A 16329-nucleotide genomic window follows, 5' to 3' on the forward strand; every position below is an offset into this window, starting at 1 on the left:
CCGCTCTGTATGTGGTGAATCCTCTCACCATCCCTGCACCTCTAGTCTGTACCCCAGTTCTGTATCCATAAATAAATAAATCTTAAAAAAAAAAACAACAGTTGATCCAGAGAAGACATCTGGCAAAAATAAAATAAAAGGTAATGGTATTTTTAAAATATTGTCTCTAGTCTTTTTCAAGAAACGATCTGTAAAGCTAATGAGGCATAATAATTAATACAAGGATAAAAGTTATGCTGATGGTCACAGAAAAATTGTTATCATTCATAGAACTATGCCAGTGTAGCAAAAATTAGTGAAACCACCCCGAGTTATTTTGAACATTGATCTTTCCTAAATTCTACATGAAAAGCTGTTTCTTACCTGAATTTTGAGGAGTTTCTTCAGCTTTTCCAACAAAGCAAGTGAATTATCTTTATAAAATTACAGAAGACAGTTTCCTCCAGCCTTAGAATTGTAATGAGTCATTGCTACAGTTCAGCTCGAATTGATGACTTTTGAAAAAAGAGCCTTTCAAACACTATTTGGTAACCTTTTTGCATAGTCATATGGCATGTGTTTTGAAAAAAGAGCCTTTCAAACACTATTTGGTTACCTTTTTGCATAGTCATATTGCATGTGTTGCATTGCACATGGTTCTCTACACTGTCATTTTAGTTAGGAGATTGGGCTTTCAGACAGACCACCTGCATTCAAATCTGTGGTCATTAATTCTGTGACCTTGGACAAGAAGACAGTCTATTCTCCTTGCCGGTAGAATGGGAATAACAGTACCTGCCTCAAAGCAATTGAGAGGAGTAATTGAGCCTTTATTGAGTCACTTAATATAATGCCTGAAACATAGTAAGCATTCTACACTTTACTAACATAAAAACAAATGTTAATTTAGTGAACAGGTCTCTGCCACCTAGAATCTGAAACTGACACTAGATGACTAAAGACAGTTCAATAAAGATATGGAATTTCATGCATGGAAAAATAGTAAAGCTTGCTCGTACACTAGACTCATGATAGCCATGAGGTCGTGAGTGGGTACAGTAAGATTCCATAATAACCTCTGCTGATGTGGCCTTACGCAAGGTGGACAGAAAACAGAGAGCAGGAATACAGGTAGTTAACAAAAACAAACTAAAAATGATATTCAGCAACTGCAAGTTCAGTGGAGACAGAGCCTTTAAACAAAGACTGAGTAATCTGGTTAGAGTAAGCAAAATTGGTAGCACAGTTCTACCTGTGTAAAATAGATAGTTACAATGCATCTCTCTCGGTGTGTCTGTAATGTGGCAAAGACTGCTTTATATAGAAAAATCTTTTAGTCACTTTAAATATAGCAGCTTTGCCAGTGTTCTCAAGTAGGGAGGGAATACTAGGCTTCCTAAGTAAGAAACCTCTTAATATATGAGTAGGCTGCTAAATGTAAATATATGGTAATTCAGTAATTACTGTACTGAATTCTTAGCTTGCTCTGTTCTCATAAGATTTCATTAAAGATGAGTTTAAGCAAGGGTTAAAATGCTGAAGTGATTATTTTACCCTTTCTGTTAAATTTATGTCTGTATGTTTTATTTGTGATAGAGTAATTTTGCTACTTTTCTAAAAATTGATTTAAATTTCATTTCTAGGTACTGTATATGATGTAAGTCACTATAATGCTTTACTTAAAGTCTATCTTCAAAATGAACATAAGTTCTCACCAACTGACTTCTTGGCACAAATGGAGACAGCAAACATTCAACCAAATCGAGTAGGTGGTTGCTGTTGTTAATGTTTATTGGCCATATCTACTTTTTTTTGACCCAGAAAAAATATTATTAAAAAATTACTCATTGTCCATTTCATTGACAGGTGACATACCAGAGGCTGATTGCTGCTTATTGTAATGTAGGAGATATTGAAGGTGCCAGGTATGGAGCTGTATAAACCTATATTTAAGCAAACATACTCATAAATCTTGTAAGCCTAGAACATAGTTTTTCTGTTTTTGAAGTTTCTTCTTAATAAGGTATTTTATTTTAGAAGTATTTTAATCTTCAAGCAAATTTGGTAATTAATTTAAACTTTTATTGCCTAAAGACAATGTTTTTAGCCACTTAAACTCTGTTCATTAAAAAACTGGTGATCTCTTTACCGTGCTGATACATAAAAAAAAAATCAGTTATGATATTTTTCCTACTTTTGTAAAATTTGTTATCCCCTTTTAGTTGGAAGATAAAAGATATAGGGGATAAATTGAAATGGACAAAAATATTTTTAACTAAATTTGATATTAAACTTTGTTTTTGAAAGATTAAGCAGTGTAGAAGAAACAATCAGATTTTTAAAATAAACTTGTTTTTAACAATAGTACTTATATGACTCATGGCAGTGGGATTTTGTGTATATGTTATAAAAATCTGTTTTTGATGTACATATCAAGGAGTGTTTTCATTTCTCTTTTTTTGCAGCAAGATTCTTGGATTTATGAAAACTAAAGATCTTCCCGTCACTGAGGCTGTATTCAGCGCCCTTGTTACAGGGCATGCAAGGGCTGGGTAATGCCCAAGGATTTCTTCTCATTCTCATTCAAGTGATGTTTAAATCACAGAAAATTACTAATTTTTATTGGTTTCATTCATCTTTATTGTTTTAAATTCTTAAACCTTGTTTATTTACCTCCATAGAAATACCTTAGAACATGCACATTTTTTAATAATTTTTTAAGTTATCTATTCCATAGAACTTTTATTTGAAAATATTCAATTTTAAAAATTAATCCTGATCCAAAGTGACTTTTTAGAATTTGTTAACCATTCTGCTGGGGTCCTGGAAAATGTTTTGATTTTTAAAGAATAATTTGCTAAGTGTTATTCTTTCATAAAAATGTTAGAGTCATGTATATTAAGTGAAAAAGGGAGCATTATGTCATGTGTATGTGATTATATACAATTTCAATTCTCTTTCAGAAAAGTTATCAGTAAAAATTTGAGATTTGTGAACTATGTAATTTCAGAAATTTATTACCAGTTCTGTTTGTATTTGTCCTTATTTTCCCTTTTATTTAAGGCAATCTTGTTTTAGATTTTACTGTTTTTCATTGCGGTAACATTGGTACACAACACTGCATGCTGGTACACAACACTGTATGCTTTCTTTTTTAATGTTACCTTGATTCTAAATGATACTAAAGAATTTTTAATAAACATAGAAGATACTTTGGATTAAATAACAGGACTTACAGTTTGTCAGCATTACAACAATCTATTTTACTTCCTTTGAATTAATTTGCAGAGATATGGAGAATGCAGAAAATATTCTCACAGTGATGAAAGAAGCCGGAATTGAGCCTGGTCCAGACACGTACCTAGCACTACTGAATGCATATGCCGAGAAGGGCGATATTGGTCATGTTAAGCAGGTATGACCATGTCTTATGAATAAACATACTTCAAAATCATGTATAAAAGCTTGTTACTTCTTCCCGGGTAGTAGAAAAGTAGAGTTTGTATCTGTTTTTAAGGATAGATTTTGTAGATAATCTTATTAGGGGAACATTCTTAATAGTTTAATTTCTTGGTGTTACTATAACTGTTATTGTTGAAATAGATATTTTTTTTGTTTTAATAAAAGAAATCGTCAAACTTTAAATAACAGATAGTATAAGTTCCTAATTTTTAAAATCTTGGTGTTTTCATTTATTCAACTTTTATTGAAATACTGACTTCTAACTTGCTCTTTTAATTATGGAACTGTCTGTAGATCCTGGAGAACGTAGAAAAGTCTGATCTTTACCTTATGGATCGTGATTTATTGCAAATTATCTTTAGCTTCAGTAAAGCTGGATATCCTCAGTATGTCTCTGAAATTTTGGGGAAAATTACATATGAAAGAAGATATATTCCAGGTAATTTCAAAAATTTTATTCTCATGATTTTCCAGAAAATCTAAATTACTGTTCTTAAATTATAGAGAGGCATTCTGTAACCATAAAGGATTGTGGTTAATGAGCAGTGGTATTCTTTTTCAATTAGCTTAAAATGCTAAAAAAAACACCTTCAAGTTAGTAAATATTTTGGAATATTTTGATTTGGAATTGCTTCGTTATTTAGACATATAATCATTTGGTGTTTTCAGTTCCTTCTTTTGTCTTTCGTAGTGTAAAATATTTAATTCAGTAACAGAAGTTGTTTTTTTTTTTTTTTCTTTTTTCAGATGCAATGAACCTCATTTTGCTTTTAGTTACTGAAAAATTGGAAGATACGGCATTGCAAATCTTACTGGCATGTCCTGTATCGAGGGAAAACAACCTAAGTGACTTTGGCAGTTTCTTTTTACGACATTGTGTAACCATGAATACGGTATTCTGTCCTTTTTTGCTTTTTAGACAGTGTATTAGGGGTGAGATAAGATTCTTTAAAATGCAAGAACATGTCAGATTGGAACAACTACAAGCATTATAAGACTTTGATTTTGTGTTATAAGATTTTGGTTAGGAAAACAATGGGAGGTTTAAAATTTGATCCCCCAAAGTGGTAGAAGATTTACGAAAAGTTAAATGGTGGAATAGTTGCAGATCCAACTGACATGTGGCTTTTCATTTCCCTAGCCTGCAGAGAAGCTGAAAGACTACTGCAAGAAGCTAAAGGAAGCCCAGATGCACTCATCTCCTTTACCATTCACACTCTACTGTGCTTTAGTAGCCAATAAAATTGGTACTGTATTCTCATAATTAAAACTGGCATAAATAAATTTTTCTGAGGTAGCTGTGTAATACATCATGGTATCTCTTTCAGATTTGGCAAAAGATCTAATGAAGGCTATGAAGGAAGAAGGTTTTCCTGTCAGAACTCACTATTTCTGGCCAATGCTAGTTGGATATCAAAAGGAGAAAAATGTTCAAGGTTAGTTTTCACATTTTACAGATGGCTCAGAGATACCATGTAACAGTTTGTGCACATTGAGTTCTTGGGGAAGCATATTATCCCTGTGTATTAGACCTTCTTAGAAAGTGAAATTGATTTAAATCATATAGTACGGTATTCGGTAAGCACTTCAAAAACCAGCATTGGATTTCTTTCACCTCAATTTCACTAATTTAATTTCTTAATTCACTTCTGATTTTGATATTAAAATTTGTGAGCATAGTTTTATAAGCAGTTCATTACTTTTAAGTGCTTGTAAAAACTTATTTCTTAATTTTACATTTAGTGTTTGAAATTAGTTTACCTTATAGATAGATTAATTTATATAGTCACTTTCATGAAAACAGTGCTGGCCATTCTTTGTGGATCAGTTTGTTTCTTCCTAAGCCAGCTGAGTTTCAGTAAGGAGAAAGACAGAAAAACTTTCATGCAAAATGACCTGACAGACTGCTGATTGAAGGACAGAAATGTTCAATCTTTTAGGTTCTTAAGTACATTTAAGCATTTAGCATACTTTTCCCTTGTACACATGGGATGTCTATAGGATATGAATAAGGATTGAACAAATATTAAATTTTAGAGTACAGTATCTAATTCTTTGGTTTGCATTATTGGTAATTCAGAAAGAGTAGTCTCATAAAAAGATGCTTTTAACAGAAGTACTTCCCCCTTGGGGAAACAAAAAATGGTCTTTTTCATTTTATCTCACAGTATAATGTGCTTTAGAATGAGATGCAGAGTTGTTAGTGTGACACTGGGTGACAAACAAAATGCACAAACAACAAAAAAGTGCTTTTAGCAGACTTTCAGATTGCAATTTTATTTTAAATATATAGCTGTCTTCTGGCATAAAGGAAATAGTGAAACAAGTATTCCCTAATTGTTTCTGCCTATAAAGGTCTCTAAATCCTTTTTAGAAAAATCTCTGTGAAAATAATATGTTAGTTGATTAACTCTTTGCATATCCCCCAGTTTTGAAATTTCCAAGAAATAACCTTTAACCTAATATTTTTTGAATTACTGGAAGTTTACATCATTCTACAAAAATCTTTGAGCATACTAATATTGTAAACTTTACACAGATAGGAAAATACTTCTGGTGGCCCTGTTGAAATGTTTACCAGGTAAATTGGCTTTCCTCAACCATATCATGATATCTAGACTTAGTTATTACTTAGTTATTACTTTAGTTATTACTAAATTTTTACTATTTTGTAACCATAGAAGAATTTTGATATTTTTCTGTAATGTAACTTAGACTAGTAAATAAAATGGGCTTTAATCTTGAATTTATCTTTTCCTTAAAATTTTAAAATTTAGATTTCAAAGGTGTATTGTTGAAAGCATATTCATTAACGAGGGAATTGAGAACTATGGAGTTTCAGTGATTGACCATAGACTTCCTTAGTGGAAATTGGGAATATATATATTAGGTTATTGACTCTTAGTTTAGATATTGTGCTGTATTTATTTTATAAAAACTCTTAGCTGTAGTGCAATAAGCCAGAAAAAAAAGGAAAAATACTGGATGGTTTCACTGATAGCAGGAGTATAAAGGACCTGGTGAGAAAATAATATAATAACGAACAGCTATACCAGAGACATTTTACAGGGGTGGGGTGCAGAATGGGATAAAAAACAGTGGGGGGAGGGAAGTGCACTGGACTATGGTGATGGCACACGGGTGATTTGGTGATGGGAAGCCCACGGGGATTACAACTGAGATGGAAAAGGCACTATGAAAATAAACTGTTATATTATTAAAAAAAAGACTTGTTTCAAATTAAAAAAAAAAACTATCAACAATAGATGTTGGCGAGGATGTGGAGGAAAAGGAACTCTCCCACACTGCCGGTGAGAATGCAAACTGGTGCAACCACTATGGAAAGCTGTATCGAGGTTCCTCAGACTACTAAAAATGGAGCTTCCATATGATCCTGCAATTCCACTCCTAGGAATTAACCCAAAAGGACACAAAAACAAAAACTCTTAGCTTTTGGTCAAAAATTAGTTACTGGTTTTCTTAGTAAGGACATTTTTTACAGTTGTACTAAGTTTTGTAATCAGTGGAGGTTTTACATGATTAAAATAATTAGCAAGTGCAGGAGGTTTTCAGTTGTTCTACAACTTTAAAAGCTAGTTACTTCTTTGAAGGAGGTCCTGAAATATAGTAAAGTATATCTATAATTCTCCTTATTGTAACAGGGTAGTAACTATGTATTCTGTAGTTTCTTTAGAGTAAGGTAAGGAGTTACATTCTTTTTATTTCAAAGAACTTGTTTGTTGTCTGGTGAAAGTTATACACTAGCTGTTAGAAATAAGTGAAAAAAATAAGCTGCAATGGTGGAGGATATAGAGTGCTTCATAAGGAATAAGTAAAACCCTTCAGGAAAGCAAACATATTTAGAGGTTAGATCATACTAAACCAAGATTTTTTTAACAACAGGATAATTAAATTTTTGTTGTTTCTAGAAATTTTCTGGCTGCAGACTTAGCCATTTCCATCTCCTAAGAAACATTCTTGTTTTAAAACTTAGCTCACTTGTATTTTCCTCTGTGCCACAAGTAGAGAAGTTAACAGTTGGAATTTTAGCAAGTTGGCCTGAATGAGAGGACCTAACAGAATGACTAGGTATCTGTACATCCTTTGGAGTATTAAAAAACACAAAAGTAAGAATACAAAATGTGGACCTCCCTGCTGCCCTGGGGTTTAAGTCTCAGAGGTATCACTGCAGTGGCCCACTGAGAGGACCCTGGCCAAGGAGCTGACCCATGTGTGGCACAGCAGACCGTCTCCTATTTATTCTGCTGCTCCGCTCAGCAGTAATATTTCAGTAGATCTTCCTATTCTGCTCCCCACTCTCTGTGGTGAGTCCTCTCACTGCCTGTACCTCTGCCCTGCACCCCAGTTCTTTTATGCAATAATACAAAATCTTTAAAATGTGTGTGTGTGTGTGTGTGTGTGTGTGTGTATAAAGTAATATAGGGACATACCTGGAAGCCTACCTGCCAAAGTAAAGTCCTAGAGTAGAGAGAAATTTTCAACAGGTGAAAAAATTTCTTTCTAATAAAGTGAATGTCTTATATAGTCTAAAATCAGATAGAGCCAATAAGTAAGTAAAATTTTCTGTTAAATCATTTATCTTTCACAATAGTTTGAGCTATCTTAATTCCTATTTTTGAAATTTTTTTTGTCATTTGCCATTTCTAATGTGTAAGACATTGTGGTTTACTTGCTTGGATTTATACTACCATTAGCTGCCAGAACCAGGGTGGAAAGTTAGAGCTCTTTAAAGTTTAAAGCCTGTTTTTGTTTTGATTTCATTGGTGTGTAAGCCTCATATACACCATAACAATGTACTTTAAGCCATGGTTTTGAAAGCAATCATTATTGGTTAGAAAGAACATTTGAAGACTTTAGATGATTGAAAAGCCACAGTTCTGCCCTCCTGTAAAGTGCTTGGTAATATTTGCATATGTAGAACATAGTTTGCTGTGGTGCTTTCATGATCACTGTAAAGGTTAATAACACTAACTCCCTAAAATGTTAGGCCCTTTACCTCATTGTTTTAAGTTTTCTAATAGTTAATCATTTTAGAATTAATAAAGAGATGAAAAGGAGGAATTGTTTTTCATTTATAATCTTCCAAGTTCTGTTACTCTTCTGCTTTCCGTTTTCAGAAAAACAAAAGGCTGGGTATTTTTCTTAAACTTAATTCAAAAAGTAAATGAAGTGAACTTTCTGATTTTTTGTTAATTTATTCCATGTTCTTCATCTCTGCTTACAGGTATAATTGAAGTCCTGAAAGTAATGCATGACATAGGAGTGAATCCTGATCAGGAGACATACATAAATTATGTGTTTCCCTCCTTTGATAGTGTACAGTCAGTTCGTGCTGCTTTGCAGGTGAGTACAAGTGTGGTTTTAATTTCATAATGAAGAGAATGTGTTTTCTCCCTAATGTTAAAAAAAATCCATTAGCTGAGGACTAAATGTGATAATCTGTATATACAGTTTTCTAAAGCTTTGTAAAAATATTGATAGTGTAACATTTGTTGTGCTTAAGTTAAAAAATTTAAAATGGTAAAGCAACACTTTATGTTTGAAAAGACATGGTGAAATACCAGAAAGTAACCAGTATTCACTCCTCATACTCCTCTGTGGTACAGCTGCAGTTTTCTTGTTTTAAATAGTACTTTTCACTTGTGTATGAACTTTCACAATACACTCATGGCATATTTACTATTTAAAAAAAAGTACCTTGTTTGATGCCATAGCATGACTGCCAAATACTGTTGCCCCACAAGAATAGACGAGAGATTTTTGAGGGGTCCTGTGAAGAAGTTGATTGGGACAATGCTTTGGACCAGCAAAGGTTGCACTTCCCATTTCCAAGGAGCAGTGCTATACAGCTAGCATTACAGCAGAGCATCAAGGTCTTTAATAAGAAATGCTTTGTTCCAGAGATCTCTTTCCTGGGTGTTTACTCTCACAGTGCCTTGATTTTTTTAGTCTTGTTAGTGTTTCTTTGAAATAACTACATAATCACACTCCTTTTAAAGGTAGACTTTATGACTTGAGTGTTTTTACCTCTCTTCCCTGAGTACGTAGCAGAGTATTTTGAGCCTGCTGTATATTTTACTATTAAAAGATATATTTTAAAAGGTGATTTTCCTATATTTTCTTAATTCCCCTAAGCCTATTCTGTTTACTTGGCACTTTTCTACTACATACTTCTACTGTATAATTTTTTCTATAAGTAGATATTTTTCTATAAATAATTTTTTTCTACAAATTACTGATAAAATAATTTTTCAGATTATTTTCTGTGCAATTTCATTGCTTATCAATTAACTAGTTTTTAACATGGTGCTATTATATAGTGATTCAAAACTACTATAGCTAAATTTGGCTTATATAATTAAATAAGCAAATGGTAATGTTGACAAGTGATTTGCCATTTACAGTTAACTGAAATTAAATTTGATCTCTACCTTATTCTATGCCCCAAAATAAAGTTTTCAGATCAGTGCTTTGAATTTGTACTTGGTTGTGAATAAAAGAATTGTTCTAGTGTCTTCTATAGTAAACTCTTCCTAGAAGGAAGCCACTCAATGTACAACAGCTACTGGAATTTGAAAATAAACATTAAAATAGAAATGTTGGTACTCCATCTTACTGTTTTTGCTAATATTTAATCATTCAGCTATTCACGTTCCCCAAAATATTTTTTAAGTGATCATCAGATTTGTATTTAAATAAATGGGAAAGTAGAAATTGTGAATGGTTCAACTAAATTGTTTTAGGTTCAACTAAATTGTTTTTAGCTGGACACATTATAACTTAACTGTGTTTTATCCATAGGAAAATGGGTGTCTACCTGAAAATAATACATTTTCTCAAGCTGAATTGAAGAGTGAAGCAGTAAATGGGAATTTGGCTTTTATTTTGTCATTTTGTAAGTATGCAATATTAGCAGTAAACTTGACAGGTTTTGGCTATTCATGAGGGCACCCAAGATAGTTGCCTGCCTCAGGGTAGTTCAAGGTGACTTTCTTGAAAGAAAGCAAGTTTTTAGTCTATTTTAAGTCAGACTGATAAGATAATTTATGAGTTGAAATTGGAAGTAATTTTAAAGGATGTTGGCAGTTACATGGTTTTAGGGTTGGACTGGGGCCCAGAAGACTTGGATTCTATTTACAGTGAAGCTGCTGAATATGGGACCTGGAAACAAATCTCTTTACTTCTCTTTGCTTTAATTTCATGAAATGAGGGTAGGTCTGCCTTTCTACCTTGTGGGAGTGGTGAAAATTCAATGAAATATTGTTTCTGAAAGTGTTTTCTTAACCAATAGTCTGGTGTAATTACAAGTCACATGAGGCTGTCTGCCAGACCTCATCTATAAAACAGTATATGTTCACTAAACATCCGTAAATGTTTGGTGCTTTACAGTGTTATCACATGTTCATAATATTACCTCCATCGACAGAGGAAGAAAGGAATAGAGGTGTTCAATGACTAGCCCAAACTTAGTGGTTGAGCCAGGTCCAAGATCTTTTTATTTTTAATATAAAACCACTTATTGACCACACTTCACCAGTATTTATAATCAAATGAACAATATACAGTGAAATAATATTCTGATTACAACAACGTTGCTATTCTTCAGCCTTCTTCAAAACCAGTAACCCAGATATTAGGAAGATTGAGTCTACATGTAAGGAATGAGTTGGGTTAAAGAAAAAGATACAGGTCCGGAGTTTAGGTTATAGAAGTTTGTTCACCCACTTATTCAGCAGGTTCTAAATTTGCAACATTGCTGACTATAAGATTTCCATGTACAAAGTCTTTAACAATTCCCATGGATCATGACCTTTTAAACAATCTGGTACAGGGATTTCAACTTCTTGGAAAGGAAGGATTCACTAGATGAAAGCTTTAATGTGCTCTTAAGTAAGTCTTGCTTGACTGCTTGACTTGTCTAGTTTTCTCATTTGGGTGAGAATTTTGTTGATAGAGATAAAATTTTTCTGTCAGGGGTTCTGCAAATAAATTCTAATTATGTGACTATAGATACAAGATAGATTTTTATATGGCTGTGCTTGAATTGTCCAGTTTAAATGGATTATATTTAAATTGTCCAGTTATAAAATTATCTATTTACTTGCAAGGTTGCATCTTCAGGAAAAATTTCAGTGTAAGGTGATTTATTCTTTAGTTTGATAAAATGATTACATGACAGAAAAATGGGCTTATCCATTGTCAAAAAAGAGCTGTTTTTGTTTGGTGAATGTAACAGGAAAAAAAGAGAAAATAGTTTACATATGTGTTCATTCAACTTCAAATGAACAAAAGAGCTCAGTATATATGAGTTACACACAAATTCTGATTAAAGGCTATGGCGGTTACCCCCAGCATTAAGAAAAGGTGTCCTCTAATGCAGTGGAAGCAACTACAAGAAGCTTTTATTTATTTGTTCAAAGTACCCCCCCAGTGCTATTGATGCAAAACCTCCCAGCAACTCCCCCAGTACTGCTTCAAAATGAACATCAAATTTGATTTTCATTAGAATGTAGTTATTTCTTTCAACCAGTAAATAAAAACCAAGATACAGATACACACAACACACACACACAAATGCATTGTGTTACTGAGCTTCATCTTCTGGACAAGAATGTCATGTTAGTCTTGACTTATAAAAAGCAATTACAGTTTGAGGATACTTTCATATTTGCATCTTTTGTCAAGTCTACTTCATCTGAATCTTTCTCTGTCATGAGAAACATCAGTTCTCCACTACTGTCTGTGGGACCAATTACGCTTTCATTTATCAAGACCTATAGCAGAGCTTCTCGGTTTTCAGCATACCTCTCTTCTCTGACTTGCTCTCAGATTCAGTGTCAAATAAAAATTTTCTTTTTGTACCACCTTTTTTTTCACCAGCAGTTCAAAAATAAATGCTTCAAACAACTATGTAATCTAAATTTTCTTCAGCTTGCCAACTGTGAGTCAGCGTCTGTGAATCATTTCTACTTCAAGAAATATATTCTGTCTTCCTATGCACTACATGTCTGTCCCAGTACTTTTTCCACTACAGATTCTTCAGGCTCTGCCTTTTAATGTTTTTATTCTTTCCATTCTTCTTCCCCACCCACCCCCCTTTTATTTGCAATGTAGTTTTTTTGGAGGGCATTTTTTTTTTTTTAAATTAAACTGTTATTATTTACCTCTTGGCAGTTCTTCCAAGTCTCTGGCCCAGCTTACCAGAAGTTCATGTCACATACAGTAGGGTTATCTAACTGTAACTGTAGTCTTTTCATCATACTATGCTTTAATCTTAATAAATAAGACACTTATTAATAAATAAATAAATAATCTTAATAAACTGTTAAAATGGTTTTCAAGTGATATATAAAGCTACTGAGAAACTTATGCTCCCTGTTAAAGTGTCTTCATTTTTTAACATCCATGAAATTGACAGTTTTTTAGACCATGTGAAGCAAGTTAACGTTTAAAGTCAAAATACACAAACATCGATATTTAGTCCCCTTAAAATGTTAAAACGTTAAGCTGTGATGCATGTTCAGATTGTGTAGGTGAAAGCTTTGTAAAAAACCTAGATTTTTAACATATAATCTATATATGATGTTTAAAATAATTCATTGTCATATTGAACATGTTCAGTATGAAAATTTTCAGTATGAAAAATGGTTAATGTTGGAAGCTTAGTTATTTGAGTTGAAGATTGGGTATTAAGGCCGACTGCTAGCTGAGTGTATTGATTTTGCCTTCCATTCTGTGTAATACATAGATTTTGCAAACTGACAAGATGAAAATAGAGAAGCACTAGCAGAGGAATCTGGCATATGCAGTACATACATGAGAACTGCTTTTTCCCTTCCCCATACCATCCATTTCACTTCATTGACTGACAGCCTCTTGATTTTTCAGATTTGTTTTTTGCTAAGGAAAATAGATGCCTTTTGTAAGCAGGCTTCAGGTTGCTGAGTTGTTTCTGGTCATTTTAAGGAATAGAAACTTGACTATATTCTGTAAAATACTAAAGTGTAAAAATTTTCAAGTGGTTTTTGCATTAAATTTAAAAATTCTGGGGACTTTCATGTCACTCCTGTCATTACCTACCCCTCCACCTATGATCCTGGTTGACAGTTCTCTAATTCCTGGCGAGCAGGTAGCTCTGCCATATGTGCTTCTGGTTTCTACAGCACAAGGAATGGCAGGTAGTAAGGAAGAGCCGATGGTTTGTCTTGATGGAGCTGGTGGAGTATGGGACACACTTCCCTTGCGTTTGTAGACATACAAAATTAATTTGATTAGTCAAATTAAAGGTTGCTGAATGGCACACGGTTGTGTCTACTTCAAAATTCTTAGAGTGATTAATCAGATCATGTTAAAAATGGTTTTCAAATGATGTATAAAGCTATTGAGAAACTTACATTCCCTGTTAAAGTGATATAAAAATTGATCTAAAACAGTTCTCTTTATGTTCAAGTTTTGTTCACATTAGGTCCATTTTCACCTTCTGTCTGTGACTTCTTTTTTGGATAATTTGTAACCACACTAGATGGAAAAGATTAAGACAATTATGTGCATATATACATATAAAACGCAGCATCATTTTAATAAATAGATTGACATTTTGCATGATGCTAGTTATTGATCATAGTGGAAAAGGGAGTGAATGGTCCTATGAGCACATCACTCTAAAAAGAAAATTTCCCTTCATTTATTGCCTTTAAATGACTGAAATCCTGTAGACACTTAACATCTGCTTCTTTTAGAGTACTACATTGTCTAGTCACAGTTAGCCCAGGTGGAGATACCAGGCTGACTCTGAGTCTCTCAGTAGATTAGTTATTCCCATTTATTGATATGTGAAAGAGTCTTTATAAATTTATTAGTTGTATGTTCATGAATATGTTTTAGAAAATATAATTGTTTTAAAAGAATATGTGTTATTAAATTTTGTGGGGAAACATTTTCCTTGAAAATGAAAATTGAAATATTTTAGTATAATTATGTTTCTAAATAAGTTCCTGGTTTTATTTTTTGTTTTAGTTTGAGAGTTAATGGTTATTTTCTTTTGCAGTGAAATCAAATACATTGCCTGTCTCATTTGCTTCTTTGAAAGGCAGCCTAACTCTAGGCTTTAGGAGGTAAGGTACTCACTTTATATAATGCTCTCTGCTTGAATGTAGACTGTTTCCTTCTGTCTTTTTGAACTGCAGTATTAGGAAAGACAGTCTTTTTTTCTTTATTGAAGTAGCATTAATTTATGATATAGTTTCCATTGTGCAGCATTATAATTCAACATCTGTACATACTACATCATGATCACCAGCAAAGGTTTAGTTTCCATCCTGGCTTAGAATTACCTCTTTTATCTATTTCACCCGCCACAGTCTCTTTCCCATCTGGTAACCACTAGTCTGATACAGATACTTCTTGTCTTAAATAACCTTACTATTTTATTCTCCCTACTAAGTAGTTCCATTGAGTTTGGGCAACTTTTTAATATCATCTTTTCCAAGAAATACACATAGATTTAGTAAAGATCTTGTTTTAAAAAAGAAAGCACTATTTGAAAATTATGAGTTCGAATTGCATTCAAATTTATGTTTGATTTGTACTTGGAGCATTTAATTACAAGGTACCTTTTTTCAGTATGATACTACACTTCTGTGTGCTCAGAGAATGTGAGTGGCCTTTTCCTTCCACTTCTATCATTTCAAAAATGATCAAGCATAAACAGAAATGGAAAGAATAGTATATTTTTATATACCTTTTGTATCTTGCCATATTTATTTGCTTTCCATCACTCATGTTCTTTTTCTACACTCCACATACACCACATACATACAGTTTTTGTTCTTTTTTGCTGAACCACTTGAAGATGTAGAAATCACAATACTGGGTTCTTCAGCCTTTTAATTTTTTTTTAATTTATTTATTTATTCATACAGAACTGGAGTACAGGGGCAGTGAGAAAATTTACCAGAGACAGAGAGGGGAGTAGAACAGGCAGACTGACGAAGTAAGCTAAGGGAGCAGCGGGCTCAAGAGAGGTCTGCCACGCCATGTGGGTCACCTCTGGGGCTGGGGATCACTCATGCTGAAGTGGCTTTAGCTTCTTAGTGCTGTGCTTTAACCTGCTGCATCACCAGGGAGAGCCCAGGTTTTTAATCTTTTAAGAATTTAATTACTATTGGTATAATCACAAAAGTAACATTCCTAAAATGGTGCAATACTGTAATATGATTTAATATAAATACTCAGTGTTAAAATTGTCCCAGTTGTAAAAATTTGTTTTACTTGTTAATTGAGAATTCATGCATTGCATTTGATTGGTGTCTCTTTATACTTTAAATCAGAACAGTTCCCTCATCTTTCTCTTAATGATACTGACTTTTCCTGTCAGGTTCAGACTTTGTTTTTTATAGAGTATTTTCCAGATTTTGTCTATCTCTGATTATTTTTTTCATGATCAAACTCAAATTAAAATTTTTTATTAGCAAGAATACTTCGTAGCTGATTGGCACTCCTTATTGCATCAAAGTGTATGTCAGGTGTCCTGTGTTGTCAGGTGTCCTGTGTTGGTTTCAGTGGTGGCCCCATGTAATGGGAGGTTATCTAGTTTTCTACAATACCTTGTTTTCCTCTCCCTTACAAAGGATCCTCATCCCCTTTGAAATTAGTACAGCAGCTGTGGGATCATGGATCTATCCCATTAACCATCCCTTTTCTCTCAGTGATTTTAGTACTCATTGGGAGTACTCTTTGGGAAGCCTCATTGACTCACTTGTTAACAATGATTATTTTGTAAAGCATGCATTCTGATTTTGCTTTCCTTTCTGTAGTTATAGTGTTTAACGATAGCTGATATAAAATCTAGTCAGTAATTTTAAGTCT

The 16329-nt window shown here is 33.2% G+C and overlaps 1 protein-coding gene across 1 annotated transcript in view; it reads left to right on the forward strand.

Moving 5' to 3' along the window:
- Window positions 1–16329, forward strand: part of LRPPRC (leucine-rich pentatricopeptide repeat containing) — an 88093-nt gene that overhangs the window by 10455 nt on the left and 61309 nt on the right. Inside the window, exons 4-14 of the mRNA XM_012727343.1 lie at window positions 1623–1744; window positions 1846–1904; window positions 2445–2531; window positions 3268–3394; window positions 3736–3880; window positions 4189–4334; window positions 4583–4688; window positions 4770–4877; window positions 8687–8805; window positions 10264–10357; window positions 14510–14576. Of these exons, the coding sequence (XP_012582797.1) occupies window positions 1623–1744; window positions 1846–1904; window positions 2445–2531; window positions 3268–3394; window positions 3736–3880; window positions 4189–4334; window positions 4583–4688; window positions 4770–4877; window positions 8687–8805; window positions 10264–10357; window positions 14510–14576 (1180 nt within the window). The remainder of the gene's footprint in view (window positions 1–1622; window positions 1745–1845; window positions 1905–2444; window positions 2532–3267; window positions 3395–3735; window positions 3881–4188; window positions 4335–4582; window positions 4689–4769; window positions 4878–8686; window positions 8806–10263; window positions 10358–14509; window positions 14577–16329) is intronic.

Source organism: Condylura cristata, unplaced genomic scaffold, assembly GCF_000260355.1.
Source record: "Condylura cristata isolate star-nosed mole 26May11 unplaced genomic scaffold, ConCri1.0 scaffold00020, whole genome shotgun sequence".
Classification (NCBI taxonomy): Eukaryota; Metazoa; Chordata; class Mammalia; order Eulipotyphla; family Talpidae; genus Condylura; species Condylura cristata.